Below are 17,400 nucleotides of genomic sequence, written 5' to 3'. Positions count from 1 at the left end.
AGTTGAAAGAGAATTGATCACACATACTTGCCGGTCCAGTATTCGTAAGCGATGTATAATGAGGATTTTTACAGAACTTTTATACGCATTGTACTATATATACATGGAAAACCAACAATTATTGTCGGAAAGTTCAGTCAATTAATTATACTGCTAGTTTATAAGGCGGTTCGGTATGTAAATAGTTTACACGCAGAGGAGAACTTGTATACTATGTGCTTAGATCTATGTAATTTGTATGTAAATTAGTTTGTAAGCGAAATCCGAATTCCAAATAACACAAGATCCGAAAACCAATAAGACTTAAAAGAAGCGTACCAGACTAATGAACATGATCAGGCCTCAGAAGTAAATAGTACAAAGAGCTCGGCATTTAAATCCAAGCATTTACAAAGCCAACTCAAGGATGGCTCATGGAATAAAACCGTTTTTGTTATTACCCTTTTCTTTTGTGATGCTTCGACTCAGCTTGCGCATTCAACAATTCCATTTACGAACCAGCAACATTCATGCATTTATTGTTGTAATATTAGCACCTAAATAGCACTACCATATTATATTTAATCCTTAAGTCAAACTCTGTAAATCTCTAAGCTAAGGAAAACAATTTTTGTATAGAGTTGTTAGAAAATCAATTGACAAAACAAAATTGAAACCAAAAAAAAATAAATATAATAAAATTACACTAAATGTTGTATTATTTATCGTATATGGGTATGTAACCAATTTTTAAAGCCACTGAGACTTTTGAGAAAAGTTGATTCGTAATTAAACAGCCCGTTTTATTATTTCATTGAAAGTTTTTATTTCACATACATAAATAGTTTTGACATTTTAAAATTTCAGTTTTCAAATTACTTTTATTTTTCAACAACCAATAGAACTTATATGCTAGCTAAGCATTTCGCATTTTGAGCAAACCCAGTTCCTACAAAGGAACCGCTGGTAATTATCGTCGGTTTCATGGGCCGAACAGAGCATATAGTTCAGATGTGTGCTTTCTAGGACTAGACTGTTGGATACCGATACGCAGACCGTGGCCTGCGTATCGCATACCTCTTAGTTGACTTAAAAAAACCGTTTCGCTAGCTGCTTGTACTCTTATCCAAAATGGCATAAAATACTATGATAAGCGCCTCTGTTAAAATACATGTTTCGTAATGATTCCTTGTAGTTAAAATATACATACACGTTTATGAATCTTTATGTATAATTAATATTTAGGTATGGTAAATTGTATTGTTTCAAAATTGAGTGTTAATCTTTGCACATTTAAGGCCTGTTGTTCACTTAGCTTAGGTTTTTTTGCGTTTTGAGCTGGGTGTTTCACTTGAACTTGAGCAAGCTGTTCGATGTGTTCCATGTGTTCCATGTGAGCTGTGTTCCTTCGCTATAATCTAGAAGCTTCCTGACTAATCCCTCTGAGTGCGCGTGTGGGTGCTAAGACTATGTGTGTGGTGTGCGCCGTGCGCTATGATATACAAGATCGTTTGTTGAAACCAGACAAAACTGATGCCACCTGCAAACCCATCGTTATCGTAGACAGTTGATTACAATTATTAATGCACATGTACTTAAACTAAAACGTATCCTACGAATACAGATCAGGGCAGACAAGACCAGACGTTGCTGCCGCACTGGCTTTCAACTTGCTTGCTCTCTGGACGGCTCTTCACTTCGATGCGGGGGCAGTCCAATACTCGACAAATTCCAGTTAAAGCTCCCTTGGGCGGTCAACGAGCTCAGACCCATATCATACAAAACTTTGGGTATGGTTAATGTTACTAAAGCAAACGTTTTTTACTCTGAACATTACATTTAGCCTGACCTTTAAATTAAACGTTAGAAACAAATATGATTACTAAGCTCCATAAATAGTTAAAACTGAACAATATCATAAATGGTTTTCAATATCGCAAGTGCCCGTCCAAAAGATCTTTTACTGCATATGAGCAAGGATCCTGCCTAAAACTAACCACTAAAATTTTGACTGACTACGCTGGTTGTGAGGGAACTTAGGGCTAAAAACTAGCACACAGATACGATACGATTACGGATATACAACACGGTTCCATTATTAAATGCAGAGCTGAATGACTGGTGACGACAGGGGCTTGGGCTGGGGGTGCACACTGATGGGGTCAACGGTTACTGGTTACATAAACACTACGACTATGCCGCTCAATGCCAGCCACTGCATCCACATGGACAACCAAGTCGCGGGGCCTCATTCCTGCTTCAGTCGCTTGGCCTCGTTGCCCACGTCGCCACCACTGCTGGCCGAGCTCGGAGTCGTCTGGTGCTCCGCGTCGCTGGTGATGTAGGCGAACTGGCATTCGAACTCAAAGTCCATGTCCTTTTTCTGCCATATATGAGTAGAAAAAGACTTTTAGTAAGCCCATGTAAGACGTAGTTTAATCAATTAACTGACCATCCTTTCACAGATAACCGCAATGGCGGTTTTGTCTTGTGCCTCGGCGATTTTGTGCTCCACCAGGTAGAACATGTACTCATCGAACAGCAGGCGAATCAGGTGGAAGCTACCGAAGCTGGAGGCGGATCTCAGTGTCAGGTCCCGTATGATCATGGAGCTGTAAAAGCTCCACTTCAGCAGAAACTGGCGGGCGGCTCTGGCATAAGTCGGCTTCCCGTTGTACTCCTCCATGGCCGACTCCACCACCAGTTGCAGCCAGCTGGCCCACTGCTCCAGGGAGCTCTGCTGCTGCAGGGCGGCCTTGAAGTCGCTCTCCAGGCGCTGGACCACGGCGGGCGCACACTGACTCACCCAGGCAGCTTGCTCCTGCGGGATATATTGATCAATTAGTTGGGTATAGATAAGGTATAAGGTTAGGTGTGTATATCACTCATACGTCCTGTTGCTTTACAAAGTAAGGTATACTTTCAAAAAGTATAATAAGACTCACCTGCACATTGTGAAAATCGACGCGATTGAGATCGCTTAGCATCTGGGAGATCTGGGCGCCATTCTGGAGCACTGCTCGAGCCGCCTGCGCCAGGTGATTCAGCGAGGTGTAGCGCCGCAGCGTTTGGCAGAAGGCCGAGACGGCACTGGTCTTGATCTGGGCCAGCTGCTCCGGCACGCCCAGCATGCTCTCGCACAGCCAGATCTCCAGGTTCTTGGCGAAGTTCCTAATGGCCTGGGTCAGGGCGTTGGGTATTGAGCGGAGCACATCCGGTATGATGACATCGACGGTATTCTGGTAGAACTGATAGTCCACCTGTTGAAAGCGTAAAACATATAATAAAGATTTAGCGGACTATATTAAAATCAACTTAAAATGCATGAATGACTCCAGGAATTGTGAAACTCATTAGGTACAAACTAAATATAACTCTACAAAAATTCCCGAATTGTTTACGATGTTGAATAAAACCAATCGAAGTTTGTGAATCGCGGAACACGCCGGGCACTCGGGCCACGATTGCCGGCTATCTATTGGCTACCAATTCGATGCACCCACCTCTCGCACGAACTTCTGCACTTCTGCGCAGTGGCACAACAGATACAGCTTCGTCTTGCTCAGATACTTCTCCTCCTCGCACTCGTCCAGATTGTTGTTGTCGCTGGCCCGCCAGAAGTCGCGCAGCAGGAACTCCACGGTGTTGAACTCCAGATTGAGCACGGCGTCCAGGAAGGACTCGCAGTGCTCCCGGTACAGCGCACGGAAGGTGTCCACGTCCTCCAGGGTCAGTTCGCTGTTGAAACTGTGGTTCAGCTCGATGGGCGGAAACGAGGGCAGGGCACTGGTTCCATCGCCGATGTACTGGTGATGGGTGGAAGCAATAAAATCAATCAATAAATGAATTGCGTTCAATGGTCGTTTTAAAAATGTATTGGAAGGGCAGAAGAACAACTATTTAAATTGGTTTTGGGAATATAACATTGCTTCATCACTGAGTTAATATCACTATTTAGATCTTCAGGTTACAATTATTCCTAAATTTAAAGCACATGTTGAGATGTTGATCCCTACCTGAATGCACGCCTCGTAGGTCTCCGGCTTGAAGGTGTGCTTCTTGGTGCCGCCGCTGTGCCGCTGGCCATGGCCACCGCCCAATCCATTGGAGCCGGCCAGCTGTCCGGCGGTGCTGCTGGTGACGCTAACCAAGGGTCCGCTGCCGGGTCCGCCGGATCCGTCCGAGGATGGTCCGTAGCCGGCGGCCAGCATCTGCTTGTCGTCCATCGCCTGGCTGTTCAGCAGCGAGCCGGGCTTGATGCGGATGCCATAGTAGTGGTACTTGGAGTTGCCGCGCGTGCCCAGGCGACGTGTGCGCAGTCCGGAGAACACGGAACGTATCAGCTTGCCGAAGCTGGCCGCATTCACGGGCTCCAGCTTGTGCTCGCTGCAGTGCTGCATGTAATGGTTGTACAGCGTGCTTCTGGGCAGGCTCACCCCATCCGCCGTTTCGTAGTTGCGCGACAGCCACTTGATCTGCAAGAGAGTTGGGTATATGCGTGGGGGTGCATTATTAGGGGATGCTGTCTGTGGGGGCGTAGCCATGGATGCACTCACCGTTGCCGAGGCAATCTTGTTGCTGCTGCCGAGCGCACTCTGGTCGGAATCCGGGGAGGCGCCTCCGCCGCCCGTTCCCAGGCTGCCGCCGCTAGCCGAGTGGGTTGTGGTCGTCGAGGTGGGCGTCTGGGGCGTGCTCTGCGCCTCCTGGATGTACGCGACCTCCTGCACCCAGTGGCGATTAGTTCCGTTCACCCGGTCCGCATCCCGCTCCCAATCCCTGCTACTCACCGTCAGGCTGTGCGGCGAATCGCGTCCATGCGACTGCGACTGTGACTGCGACTGCGACAGCGAGTGTGCGGAGCCATTGAGGAGGATGCCCTCCTCCACGGGCACCAGGTACGGCAGCGTCGTGGAGTGCGCCCCATTCGAGGAGCCTCCGGCCGACGAGGTGGCTCCGTACTGACCCGTGGTCGAGTAGTAGGCCGTCTGGCCGTTGCTCTGGTAGTCCCCCACCGGGCAGAATGGGTACGTCCTGAAATTGGCAAGGGCAGAGACATGGGGTTTAGATAAAGCTTGATTTTATCGGGCTGCCTTGAATCCACTCACATTTGCGTCTGGCTGGAGTTGCTGTGGTACAGCTCAGAGTCCACATATTGCACTTGGTAGTTCTGCTCCTGGCCCGAAACTGAAAGCAAACAGAACAGTGGAGTTTTTAAATGGAAAGCTTTTGTAATTTTAAGTAACGAAATCCAAGACCTGTTTTATTATAACTATTTAGTAATATCCTTAAGAGCTCGACTTTGTATTGCTACGAACTTTTTTAGAGCTGCTAATCGATTAAATGGATTAAAATGATATTACAAGAAATATGGAAATTAAAGATATTATAATGCTATTTAACCCGAAGTTTTTCCGTCGGTAAATGTTGGTGCAAAAACCATTTCAGACATATAATTAATATTATTATTCTTGAAGCCACAGGAATTTTCTGCACTACTGACAAATGCTTCAACTCATTCGACAGAGTTTATTTAACATTGAACCAAAAACTTGGCGCACATATACTCTTGATTAAAAGTAGGACCTGAAGTCCTTTGTCTATTCAATCTATTCACTGCATTCAATTGGCACCACGGAGAAAACACTTGACACCCACAAAGTGAGAACGTATATATATAAACCCACAGGTGCTCCAGATGCACTATTCAAAGTTCGAACTGAAATCGATGGGAAGAAGTGTGAGATATTTACCACCGCAGTAGGACAAGTTATTGTGGCGCCGATGGTGGTGGTGGTACATGGTGGTGCTGGAGGATCCCCCCGAAATGTTCGTTGCGGCGGCACAAGCGGAGTTTGCCAACGTGGAAGCGGATGGAGTGGATCCGGTGCCACTTCCCGATGCCGATGCCGATACCGATCCCGATCCCGTTCTCGAGCCCAATCCAATGCCGGAACAGTTGCTGTAGCTGGTTGCACTGGCGCTGGCCACGAAGGTCTGGTGGTGATGGTGGTGATGATGGTGGTGCAGCTGCAATTGGAGCTGGGCGGGTGGTGCTGGAACGGGATTGGTGGCCACGGATTGCTTGCAGCGGCACTTCTCCAGGAGATTCGAGTAGGCCACGGCAGCAGCGGCGCTGGGACTGATCACTGGCGGCGTTGGCGGCGACTCCAACGGAATGCTGCACGGCGGGGTTGGGTGGTGGTGGTGGTGCTGGTGGTGCTGCTGCTGGTGGTGGTGTTGGTAGTGGCGCGTCTGGCAGTCAAAGCCGTACCGCGAATGCATTCGTTTGGCCGGAAGTGGAGCGTAGGCTGCTGGAATTGGTGGCCCCTAATCCGGGTGGGTATCTTGTGGTACTTCAGAGGATTCCGCTAATGACTTGATGCACTACTTCAAACTGCTTGGGTCTTGAAAAGATCTCAGTTGGTTTTGACAACCCAAACATATCTACGTTTTGAGCATCTGAGCAAATGATTTCGAAAGTTATGAACCTTTAGAAAATTAAGGTTCCAGCAATTCGACGCAACTATTTTCCAATTATGAAGTTTTTAATTTGAGTCAATGGGTTCGTAGTCCAATTAAGTAAGTTTCAAGATTTATGATCCAAAGCTAGGAATTCTCTCTCATATTAAAAGCATCCGAATATCCAAGTTAGTGTATCCCACATTAAGAAATCCAATCCAAAGGTGGAAGTATAACTATCAGATTTCAAGAACTATTATCCACATAAATGGTTTTCAACGATCCTTTATCGTAACGTTGCAAGTTCAAATATGCAAATCGAAGACGCCAAAGTTCAGTTTTGTAAGTGGAGAAGTCAACCGGTTGCTTCTGGCAACTGGCCAGCAATTCAGTTCCGAAAGCGAAAGTGAAATCCTTGACCAGAATTGTCCTGCTCCATGGGGTGGTATTTGTATTTGTATGCTACTCGGTTTGGGTTGCGATGGCAGTGGCCGGAATCGAAGGACGGATGCTGGATGCTGTTTGGCGTGGAAACGGAGCAACCAGTGCCTGCGAACGGTAGAATTACAACTGAATCCAAAATCAAATGTTATCCTAGCAATATGCCTCCGAAAATAATGATGATGGCGAACTCACGACGACGACGGCGGCGCAGCAACGAATTAAATTACAACAACGGCGGCTGCTGCCTCGGCGGTTGGGTGGTTGCCGGGTGGGTGGTTGCTATTATGATCCGTGTGCGCCCGTAGCGAGTAATCCAACCCAGACCCTCGAGTACGTTGTTTTTGTTGTTCATCCTTTTTCCTTTTTTTTCTCCCTCCCCCGTCCTTGCCGCCCATTCCCACCCCCTACCCTCTACCCCATCCTGCCTCGTCCTGCCCCGTTTCAATCGCTGTGCTGGCTAATTCCGGGCTCAAAGTCGCATTTTCTGGGATCTGCACAAGTGGTGGTCGGGTCGAGATGGATGTGGGGGATGGATGTGGGGGACGCCTTGTGTGGCTGTGTCGAGCTGGGATGCTGGGATGCAGGATACGCAAGCGGGATGGCAACAGGACGACGGCGTCAAGGCAACGCCGCCTGGCCAATCCCACTCCGCGCCGGTTGCTAGGCAGCCTCTCCGTCTCGCTCCCACCAACTGGCCCTCTCGCTCGCACGCTCGCTCTGCAACCCCCGGACTTGGGATGCTGAGGGATGTATCCTGGCCAACCAAATCGCTTGCTGCCATCCCTTCGTCGCCGGGCTGCTCTCGTGGGTGTTTCCATGGCCGATGATGAGGTGCGAGCAGGTGGCTGGGTGGTTTCTGGGTGGTTTCTGGGTGGGTCGCTTGGAGCCCTTTGGTTTGGGTGGAGGAGCAGCACCAGAGAAAGCAGCCGGAATGGCATGCGATGCGTGGAATTTTTCCATATTCTCCCCGTGGTCAGGCCAGCATTTCCCTTCATTCTCTTCTTTTATTTTGGCAGTTTCCTCCTGGTCACCGCTTTTCATGACATATTTCGGATATTAATTCCTCGTCGAGGAGCACATGTGCTGGTGTATGTGTGTGTGGTGCCTGAAGTTGTTGCGGTCAGAGCTGCGGGCTGTAAACCACCTGACCCCTGACCCCTGACCCCTGAATTTTCCCTTTGACACGCTGCTGCAAACTGTAAATATTAACAGGTGCCCCTTGGGGCAACTGGGCATGAGAAGTGATGAGTGGAGTGAATATGGAATGGCTGGCAACATGGAGGCGCTGGCTGGTTGCACTGGCAATTGTCCTTTAAAGTCGTCAAGGCACAGGACTATACCACTTGGACATATACGAAATCTTTTGAGGTTCTTTCAAGTGGACCGCATTCTCGCCCAAACATTTTGGCTTTTCAATGACTTTGGTTTCAGTGCCAAAGCAGTTTTGCTTTGGTAATTGCCTTTGGAATGGACTCGGATTGAATCTTTAGCAGATTGCAGATGAAGTGTGATGAAGTACACCAGCTCAGCTGGATCTTGGGACAATGGGTGATGGTAGAACCGAGAAAAAAGAGTAAACCTAGCACAGAATATTGAAGTACTTGTAAAACAAAAGTTATCTTGGGAAGTAAAAGAGCGGTACTTAGAGCTTAAATATAGAAATGTATGTTAAAAATATCTTTGATTTCAGTTAGGATTGGAACAAGTATAGGTAAACAAGTGCGCTTTTAAATACGAATACTTGTTTAGCACCCTTACTGATATCCTATAAACTGAGTAAAGAACTTTCAAGATACAAACTAATAAAGCAATTTAAATCCCCTAATGATCGTATCTAAACGAGAACAAAAGCACAAAGATTTCCATTGACTTCATTCAGCTGAAATATAGATCAATCACAGAACTTATAATGAAAACCCCGATTGATCAGGGCCATGAATGTTCTTTCGGATGTTTGGAGAGCTCAAAAGGTTTATTGCAATATCCACTTTGGTGCGCCACTTGTGCAAATTCCCAGCTCCACTCCACATGGGCAACATGGGAGCCGGGTTGTGCACAAATTGCCAGGATAACGATGACAGACAAGTGCAGGATAAGGCGGCGGGGGGGAGCGCAGCTGGCTTATCCTGCATCTAGTACAACGTCAACAAACAATTAACCTTTTTGTGAGCCGGACACACTGGCAAGGGGACGTGAGCTTCAGTGGGATTGGCCCGGTCCACAGCTGGGTCAGAGGTCAGAGGTGAGAGCTGAGAACTGAGTCCTTTGTAGAGCTTCACTCGCTCTGATTTCCACTGCGAGATAGCATTCTCCGAGAATTATGAACTGCGACTCGCTTTTGACAAATAAATTTGCGCTTATCTCGATGGGCAGCGGGAACAAATCATTTTTTGTTGGCACAATTAAAAGAAGCCCGCCATATGCCATAGTTCCCTAACTAGCTGGGAACTTGGAAGCCAGCAACTTGCCAGCGTGGCAGCGTGGCAACTTGGCAACCACCACCCACATCCTGGTAGTCCACCTACGTAGCCATCTCCATCCACCTGGCAATCACCGACCAACCACTTCAACTGGTACGGATTCCCGCGTTTTGTATGTTTCTATTTTTATTTTATTTGCTGGCATTATTAAAGGTTAAGCTCGTCGTCTTCTGCCTCGTCGATTCGATGAGCACCCAGCAAATCCGTATCAATTGAAAAACACAATGCAACATATATTCGTGAAAGGTACGAGGAAGTTATGACATGAGCATCCCCATCCACCGTCCTTAGATAACTGATAAACACCCACAACGGGAAAGGAGATGCAACACTCTTCCGCACAGAATATGAAAGGGATTCCGCATCAATTTTTATTGGGAATCAGTGCACTGCGAGAAAGTTGTTGATTTAAAACTATAGAACTATTCCGGGAAAATTGAAATTGTAAAACTTACAAGTTCATGGTTTTTTTTAAGGTTTAATATCTAAGTAGATGTTTGAAATATCACATTAGTTAGAATGATTTTTCGCAGTGATGTAGTTGAGGGTCCTTTAAAGAGGACGAAGGTATTAGTTGACAGCGGGCGGTTATTAGCGAGTCGTCGACTCATCCCCACCCACTGTGCACCCCATCCCTTCCCTTCCCCTCCCATTCCATTCATGCCCCTCGGATGACGATAAGGATGAGGATGAGGCACCGTGTGAAGGCCTCTCAATTTGTTGTGATTACCCGATGTTGCCATTCGGATTCGGTTGTTTGCCCTCCTGCGTGTCCTGGTGGTGGTAATTTGTGCTAATAAAATCAAGTACGATGGCAAACATTCAGGCGACCCTTTTTCCCTTTTTCCCTTTTCCCGTTGTCCGATTTTGTTATAGATAGCTATAGTTTCGCGGCGAAGTGTAATCTCGATTAATTCATTGTGCGGCGCTCGAGTGGATGATAATAATTATGTGTGCGCCCGGCTGTATATCACAAAACCAGTGTGTCGTTCTCGTTCTCCTGCTCGTCCTCCTCCTCCTCGTCGCCGCATTCATCCTCCATCGTCTGGATGTCCCAGCTGCACTTTGCCTCTTTGTTGCTTTTTGTTTTGCACGTGGCTCGTACGGATCCGTGTCGTGTGTCCGTGGACAGGTAGTATCTCAATCCTCTGCGGGGTGCGTGTGTGCCTAGCCAGCCAACCCATCCAACCCAACCCACCCATCGCATCACCCATCCATCCATTCATGCGCGTTTCAGTTTTCAAATTAAGTCGCTTTAATTGTGATATCAGGCAAACGTTTAAAATACGCCGGATTTTAAGCTGGTCCTTGTTTGCAGCTCACTTCCCTCTCCCTCTCCCCACCTCAACCGCCTGCCATCCCAGGACATGTTGATCCTGTCATTATGTTTGTTTACAAAGCCGCGACTTTTGCCGTCCTTTGTTTCCCGTTTGCTGGTCGCCGCTTTGATTCACGCCCACTGCAAGTGCCGCCCATGAAATCAGGAGTTTCAGTTTCGGCTCAGGATTTGGCCAAAGTGGGTTTTTCCGCTCTCAACTGGAATAAATCGCTAACGAGAATCGCACGTACGTGCTATTTTTTTGTGCGGCATCGCCGTTTTTGCGCTTATTAGCAAAGTGGCATCGAGATTGAAATTTATCCATCAGATTTTGTGGCATATTTCATTAGGGGAATTCGGCGCAGCATCAATACAATGATTTTGCGTTTTTGGAAAGTGATATTCTCTTAAAATAGTAATAGGATTTATGCCTCCTAATTTATAATGTCTTCCCGACTGTATTTCTTGTGCTTAACGGTCTTGTTTTCTTGCAAATAGTGTCTTACTTATTCAAAATGTAAATGGTTTTAATATAAAAAATATTTTAGTTGACTAACATAAGTAGATTTATAACAATATATTATATATTTTGGTTCTAGATTCATAACTCACCCGTCACAGTGATGAAGGGCGTTCCATCGTCATCCTCGGCGGTCTGGACCACGGTCACCTGGCCATTGGCCACTTGCTGGGCGAGATCGACGCCATCCTTGATCGCCTCCAGATCGGCCATGCTGTGAATGGGTATGGAGTGGGTCACGGTGGTTCCATTCGGCTCCGTGGTGGTAATGGTGCCCATGGTGTCGCTGCTGCTGTTCACCACATGCCCATGCAGATGGGCATCGCTGCTCGAGTCCTCGGCATCCATGGGCAGTACGACGCGGATGACCTCCAGCTGCTCGGCACCGGTTGCTCCTGCTCCCGTCGAATCGTCGTCCTCGTCGACTAGTTTCTTCTGCAAGAGCTGGCAGTTCTGCAAGAGGGGGAGAAGCTTTACCTGTTTATCAAGGTAGGTTGGTATTTATTAAATTATTTTTTGTAGTTTATGGAGCACCAATTTCTTAAGTTTAATCTAAAATCTAAACACTAAAATCTTAGCTATATCCAAGTGAAAGTCACTCAGCTTTAGCTGAGATCCTTAAGTACATTCCCTATCTTTAATGAGATTCTCGCAAGTTACTCGGCAATGCACCCACCTGTGTCATGACATCCTCCAGTGTGGCAGAGACAACGACTCCATCCTCCGTGCAGAACTCGAACTGCTCGGCATGCGGCGGTGGCGATGTGGTGCTATTGGTGGTGCTGCCCCCCGTGAGTCCGGTGGTGGCGCTCTCCACCTCGACGGTCAGCTGCTGCTGCTGCTGCTCCTCCACTGAGTCCTCTGGTGGCGAGGTGGCATCCACGATGGCAGAGCGCGTCGAGATGATGAACTGGCGCTGCGGTGCCAGGCGTGTGGTCATTGGGGTTCGATGTTTTGCCTTCGCTGCTCCACAAAGTTATTTGGTGTCCCGATGATGATGTTGCTGTATTGCACCTGGTTTTGTAAATTCGTTGACTAGTAAGCTCGTATTGTATTCTCGATCTCTTTAGTTTGTGGTATTCAATCTGCTTTGAGGTCTAAGGCAATGGCGGTGTGTACGTTCAGTGTTTCGGCTTCTTTAAGTGGCCGCTGGTGGAGAAAGGTGCTGCAAGGAAAAAGTGAAATTTTGCAAACTTAACAAGGCATGTCGTCAATCAAAGAGCAGGTATTCAATAAGGAATCGACATCATCATCCACCCGAGCGGCGCTCAATCCCACTCCATCCCCCTACCCCACATCCCCCTCCCAAGAATCCTTTGTTGTTGGTGCGGGTGGTGGTGCGGTGGTGGTGCGGAGAAGGTGGTGGTGGTGGTGGTGCTGCTGTGGTGGTGGCTTGTGCTGCTTCCGCTGGGGCGTTGCTATGAAATTAAACTTTTTGCAGGTATTTCTTGATGCTTTGATTTCCTCATCGCTTTGTTCTCCACGCAGCAGGAGCAGCAGCAGCAGCAGAAAAATATATCTCTACGTGTATATATGTAAATATAAGTATAAATATGTGCATATACACGGATGTCTATTGTGTACAACATCGTATTTTTTCCGGTCGGCCATTTTGATTTGCCTCCAATTGCTGGGGAATCTTGGGGCAAGCTCCTTCGTTGCAAGTACAGCATATATTTGGGGGCAATGTTTTGGGGATTTCTGTTTTTTTCTTTGTCGTGCTGTTGGGGAATCACCGGAGGCAGAAGCGTAGTAGGGTTTAGTTATTGGAGGGGCTTTACAACTTTTAAGGTAAAAGAACCAGTATTCAAAAGGAAAATATTTAATGCGTTTATAGTACGTGTAAAAATAAACGTTTATTTAAATTAAATATTCCAAGAATGAATCAAATTATAGGTTCATTATATTTAAGCAAGAATTGACTGAGACCAAAAGTAACAAATATATCAAACCTTTAATGCAACTTTAACATATACAAAAACTTTCTTGAGTAAATCCTCTATCATGTTACACATCCACTACTAACGTAATTGTCCTTAGTGATTGCCTCGAGGAAGTGTCGGGCACTGAGTTTACTGTACTTACATAATACCACACCCGGAGAATCCATCTCTGGCCTACGGCTCTGCCTCTGGCCAATTAAGTTGGCCAAATTGTAATTGTCGGGGACAAAATTACATGCGCGTATCAATCAAAGGAAATCACAATTTGTTTAAGTAACTCACGTACATATGCCGTTAATAGAAAGCCAGTTTCTTTTTAGCAGAATTCATGGAAACTTAAATTTCACTGCAAAGTTCATTATTATTTTTATTAGCTTACTTGATGTTAAACTCATTTTGTTTCCTTTTAAGTTTCGTTTATATTAGTTTAAATGATTGCAGCTGTTTATAGTGTTAACTGTTTTATTAATATAATTGCAGTTTATTAAATTCAATGAATTGGTTTATATTAAATGCACTTTAATATTATTCAGTTATTTCAAAAGTCTTCAAGCTCTTTCCAGATCGATTTACAAAGTCCGTAACGTGACACTTTGAAATGCTTGCAATTTTTTATGGAAATGTCTAGTCTGGCATATTTATTTCGGTCCTTTTTTGAAATTCTGCTGATTTGTAGCTTCTGAAGTTCACACTTTCTGCGCTTTCGCTGCCACTTCTGCACCTGCCACATGCACTTGCTCACAGGGCAACCGGCTCAAAGTAAATAAGTTGTGGAGAAGGCGACGCTGGCGACGTCCACGTCCATCCCGAAAAGGGGCAATTGAACTTCTGGTGGAGAAGTGGTGGTTTGGATCGGTTTGGATTCGGAATAGCAGGGGATCCCCCATTTTGGAAGCGCGGACAGGACAAACGACCCGGCATACGTCACGTTCAAAGTTGTTGTTTATAAACAATAAACGAAGTTGGGAGTTCCCTTTTGGGGGGGTGGGTGTTGGTGGAATTGGTAGTTAGGTCCACTGGAGTGGGTGGATGGCTAATGCGTTGCCCCCGGACGGAAGTGCACTCGGTTCCTTGGGTTCCTCGAGTTCACAAATCAAGCGGCGCGCTGGGCGAGCTCATAAATTTGACGCGTGAAAAGTGCAGCTCACTGGCTTTCCAGGGGAAGTTTGCCCAGTCACGACACCCACACTAACACTAACACTAACAACAACACTATCACCATCGCCAACAGCACTCCTGCACAGGTGCACACCTGTACAGTACACACCTGTACAGTACACACCCACACAGGGCGAACAAATCACTAAGGACGCGCAACGCCAATTTATTGATCAAATAAGTTTTTCGGGATATTATTCTCGTTCGCTCGCCTGTTTCTGCTCCCTGCAAATGCTCTGCTCTCATCCGATTTTCCCTACATGATGGCGGATTTATCATGTATATATATCCGTATATATGTATGTACCTATATCCGTGGAATATATCTGCTGGCTGCTATAGTTATTGCTGCTGCGGTGTGTTTACCTCGAACGTGAATATGCAACTACGGCGGAAAAAGGTTTTACCCAACATCAGCACTAACTGAACAAACTACCAACACTCCGGCAATGACAATGGCCAAAAGGGGTTGATAGTTTGGTAATAGGGGATTCGAATTGGTCAAAATGCACTCGCTGCTGCTGCTCCTACTGCCGCTGTTTTTGTTGTTTCGGGTGTTTCGAGTGCAGTGAATTGCTGCTGGCAGAGCGAGATGGAAACTCATTTGAATGCCGTTTGAATTCGATGCCTAGAATAACATGTGCCGAGCCAACATATACAGTCAAGACTCCCTATGCCATCTGTGTGCTTATTAGCTTGAATAGAAACTTTTGTTATTTTAAGTTAAGTGATAGAACATTCTAAACTTTCTACGGAAGTAGTATGTTAAATTATAGTTATTCAATATTTTATATAATATGTTGATGATAGCAATTTTAATCCTTTACATTTAATACCTTAATATTAATAGCAAATTTCAAAAATAGTTATAGGAAGCTAGGAACAAAGATATCAAAGATAAAACTTCCATTAAGTATATCATACTACATACTCCAATTTTGTATTTTTATAAAGTTTGTGTTGTTTAGAGGATGTTTTACTGTAGAACTACTTGCCACAGCACACGGTTGGTTTAAAAGAGATACATAGATAAATTTACAAAATTAAGGGAATTCGGGGTGGAATAGTTGTGGGTGCTGCACTTTCCCGACTTTCGGCCAGTCCATGGCATTGACCCCTTTTTTAATGTCCAATAGCACCACCACCACCTGCCCCTAAGCCACCTCCTCCACCGCCGGCAGCTGCGTTGTTATAGGGACAAGCTACCAAGATGGAAATGGGAATGGGATTGGGCCATACGGCATGCCAAGTATGAAATGCAGAAGCTCAGACAGCGTGACGCTTTCTTTCTGGCCTAATCATATTCACTTAACGGCTGCAGCAGGTAGGAAGGATAGAAAGGATGGCAAGGATAACGAAGCATGTGTTGGGCACAGGACTCGAATTTGGATGGTGCGGATGTGGATTGCAGCTCACAGTTGGTTGATGGGGAAATGAGATGATTATCATACTATTGTTGCCTAGTTGGTTTTATAACGTCCTTGTAGAAATGTTTAGTAAGATCTGGCATATTTCTATTTCTTATCAAGAATAACTTTGAATGTCCGCAGCATTTGTACTAGTAGTTACGCCGTTCTTATCGAATTCATAGAAATATTTGTATCTAACATCTTGAATATCTATTTATCTATAGGATAGCAGATTTATTCATAGAAGTTATCTTTACCTTGTTTTTAAATCAATGGTAAGGAAATTTAATTGTTTTTAAAATAACTTTCAAGGACTCCTTGCCTGTAAAACATTTTTTTCAAATATTCAGTAGTTATTGGTACTGAAGAATTAGTAAAACTAATAACCTAATGAACTGAATAACTAATCAAATAAAACTGTTGTTTATCGTTGTTTTTTTTTTTAATTTTGTGTACTTTCTTCGCCATTTCAATTTCGTTTAGAACCGATGGGCAAATTGACATTGACATTCATTGGAATGGACACTTCATCAAATGAAGATGATGAGTGAAATGCGGCAGTTTCTTTGTTAGGCGCGTGGCATGCGTCCTGCCCCGCCCCCTTACACCGCGGCCGTGTCCTTCCCCCCGCCCACTGCGTACCCATTCCGATTCCATCTGGTTTCGGGGCAGAAGACGGAGGCAGTGAAGCAGGACGAGCGGCGAGGCAGCAAAGCGGAAGTGCACAGGAGGTTGGCGTTGGTCCTGTACACTTCTCCAAATTTCTAAAGGGAGGCTAATTTTAAGTATCTTCGGTTTAAGTAAGAAAAGTAAATAGTTTAGTGAAAAGTTATACAACTAATAAGATACCCTTTCAATGGCTAGCATGACTTTAATTTTCTGTTCCAAGTAGCTTTAGTTTACTTGCAGTACCTATTTTTATATGATTTATTTTGTAAGAGTTTTACTAACGTGGTACAATCAAATTTACCCGAATATTCTGAAAGCATTCGGATCAGCAAGTATTTCTTCGAGTGTGCCGGGAGTTGTGGATTCCTGATCTTACACCTGGCGCTAGGACTCGCTGTAATGTGCAACCGGCCATGGCACACTCCATATGGATATGGAACGTGGATGGAGAGGTCCTTCGGGGGTGGGGACGGATTCGGAACCGGGGCAGAGAGGGGTGCAGGGTGCAGGATCAAGGAAAGGGAGTGGGGGTGGTGGTGGCTGTTCCCAGTTTTCCTTGGGATACAAATTGCGATGCCTCGGCCGCCACGAGGACTCGACTTAATTGTCTTTAAATGGCTGAGCGCTTCAGATGGGAAAACGCGCAAATGAAAATGCGGAAAAACCGCTGACTACCTGGCTGGTTGGGTAATTTTCTCATTTTCTCGTTCAATGAAAATTCGTTGGCTACAAAATGAGAAAACTTCGCCGGCTTTTGATCTTTTCGTTGGAAAATAAAAGTTTTTCTTTCCCTTTTTCCTGATAATTAAAAATTTTGGTAAGGCAATTGCGTGATTTATAAATAAATATGTACCTATATATATACTAGAATGTAGAACTTACCTTAGTGACTAGGGAGCTCGGCTCCTGGAACTCATTTTCAATATTTTCGGTTTTCGAAAACCTCTCCTGTGCTTGTAATCAAAAATTGGTTGGTGATTTCCTGGGGATTCGGGTTTCCAATTGGGATTCCTGCTAATCC

At 45.6% G+C, this 17,400-nt stretch overlaps 1 protein-coding gene across 4 annotated transcripts; it reads right to left on the bottom strand.

The window, feature by feature from the left end:
• Positions 1-1,192: 1,192 nt before the first annotated feature.
• On the bottom strand, positions 1,193-17,400 carry LOC122618756 (DNA-binding protein RFX2). Of its 4 annotated transcripts, none has more exons than XM_043795287.1 (11): positions 17,262-17,400; positions 11,877-12,365; positions 11,293-11,677; positions 5,085-5,163; positions 4,767-5,010; positions 4,536-4,700; positions 3,996-4,454; positions 3,483-3,785; positions 2,925-3,239; positions 2,432-2,800; positions 1,193-2,362 (listed from the first exon to the last, which is right to left on the bottom strand). In XM_043795287.1, exons 2-11 carry the CDS (start codon positions 12,138-12,140, stop codon positions 2,228-2,230), a joined length of 2,718 nt encoding a protein of 905 aa, XP_043651222.1. In that variant the 5' UTR covers positions 12,141-12,365; positions 17,262-17,400; the 3' UTR covers positions 1,193-2,227. The 4 variants fall into 4 exon arrangements, with proteins under 4 accessions (XP_043651222.1, XP_043651223.1, XP_043651220.1 ...); XM_043795288.1 differs by having other exon boundaries at positions 11,293-11,653; XM_043795285.1 differs by having other exon boundaries at positions 4,536-5,010.

This window comes from Drosophila teissieri, chromosome 3R (assembly GCF_016746235.2).
Source record: "Drosophila teissieri strain GT53w chromosome 3R, Prin_Dtei_1.1, whole genome shotgun sequence".
Taxonomy (NCBI): Eukaryota; Metazoa; Arthropoda; class Insecta; order Diptera; family Drosophilidae; genus Drosophila; species Drosophila teissieri.
Note: the sequence above shows the minus strand (reverse complement) of the source record. Positions and strands in the feature narration are given on the sequence as shown.

What these genes read in the sequence shown, in the direction of transcription:
- LOC122618756 (XM_043795285.1), bottom strand. Translation starts at nt 12,140, where the DNA reads ATGACCACACGCCTGGCACCGCAGCGCCAGTTCATCATCTCGACGCGC. An exon ending in TGCAGAAGTTCGTGCGAGAG is followed by an intron (nt 3,240 to 3,482) that starts GTGGGTGCATCG and finishes CGCTTTCAACAG; the next exon opens with GTGGACTATCAGTTCTACCA. An exon ending in TCGATTTTCACAATGTGCAG is followed by an intron (nt 2,801 to 2,924) that starts GTGAGTCTTATT and finishes TATATCCCGCAG; the next exon opens with GAGCAAGCTGCCTGGGTGAG.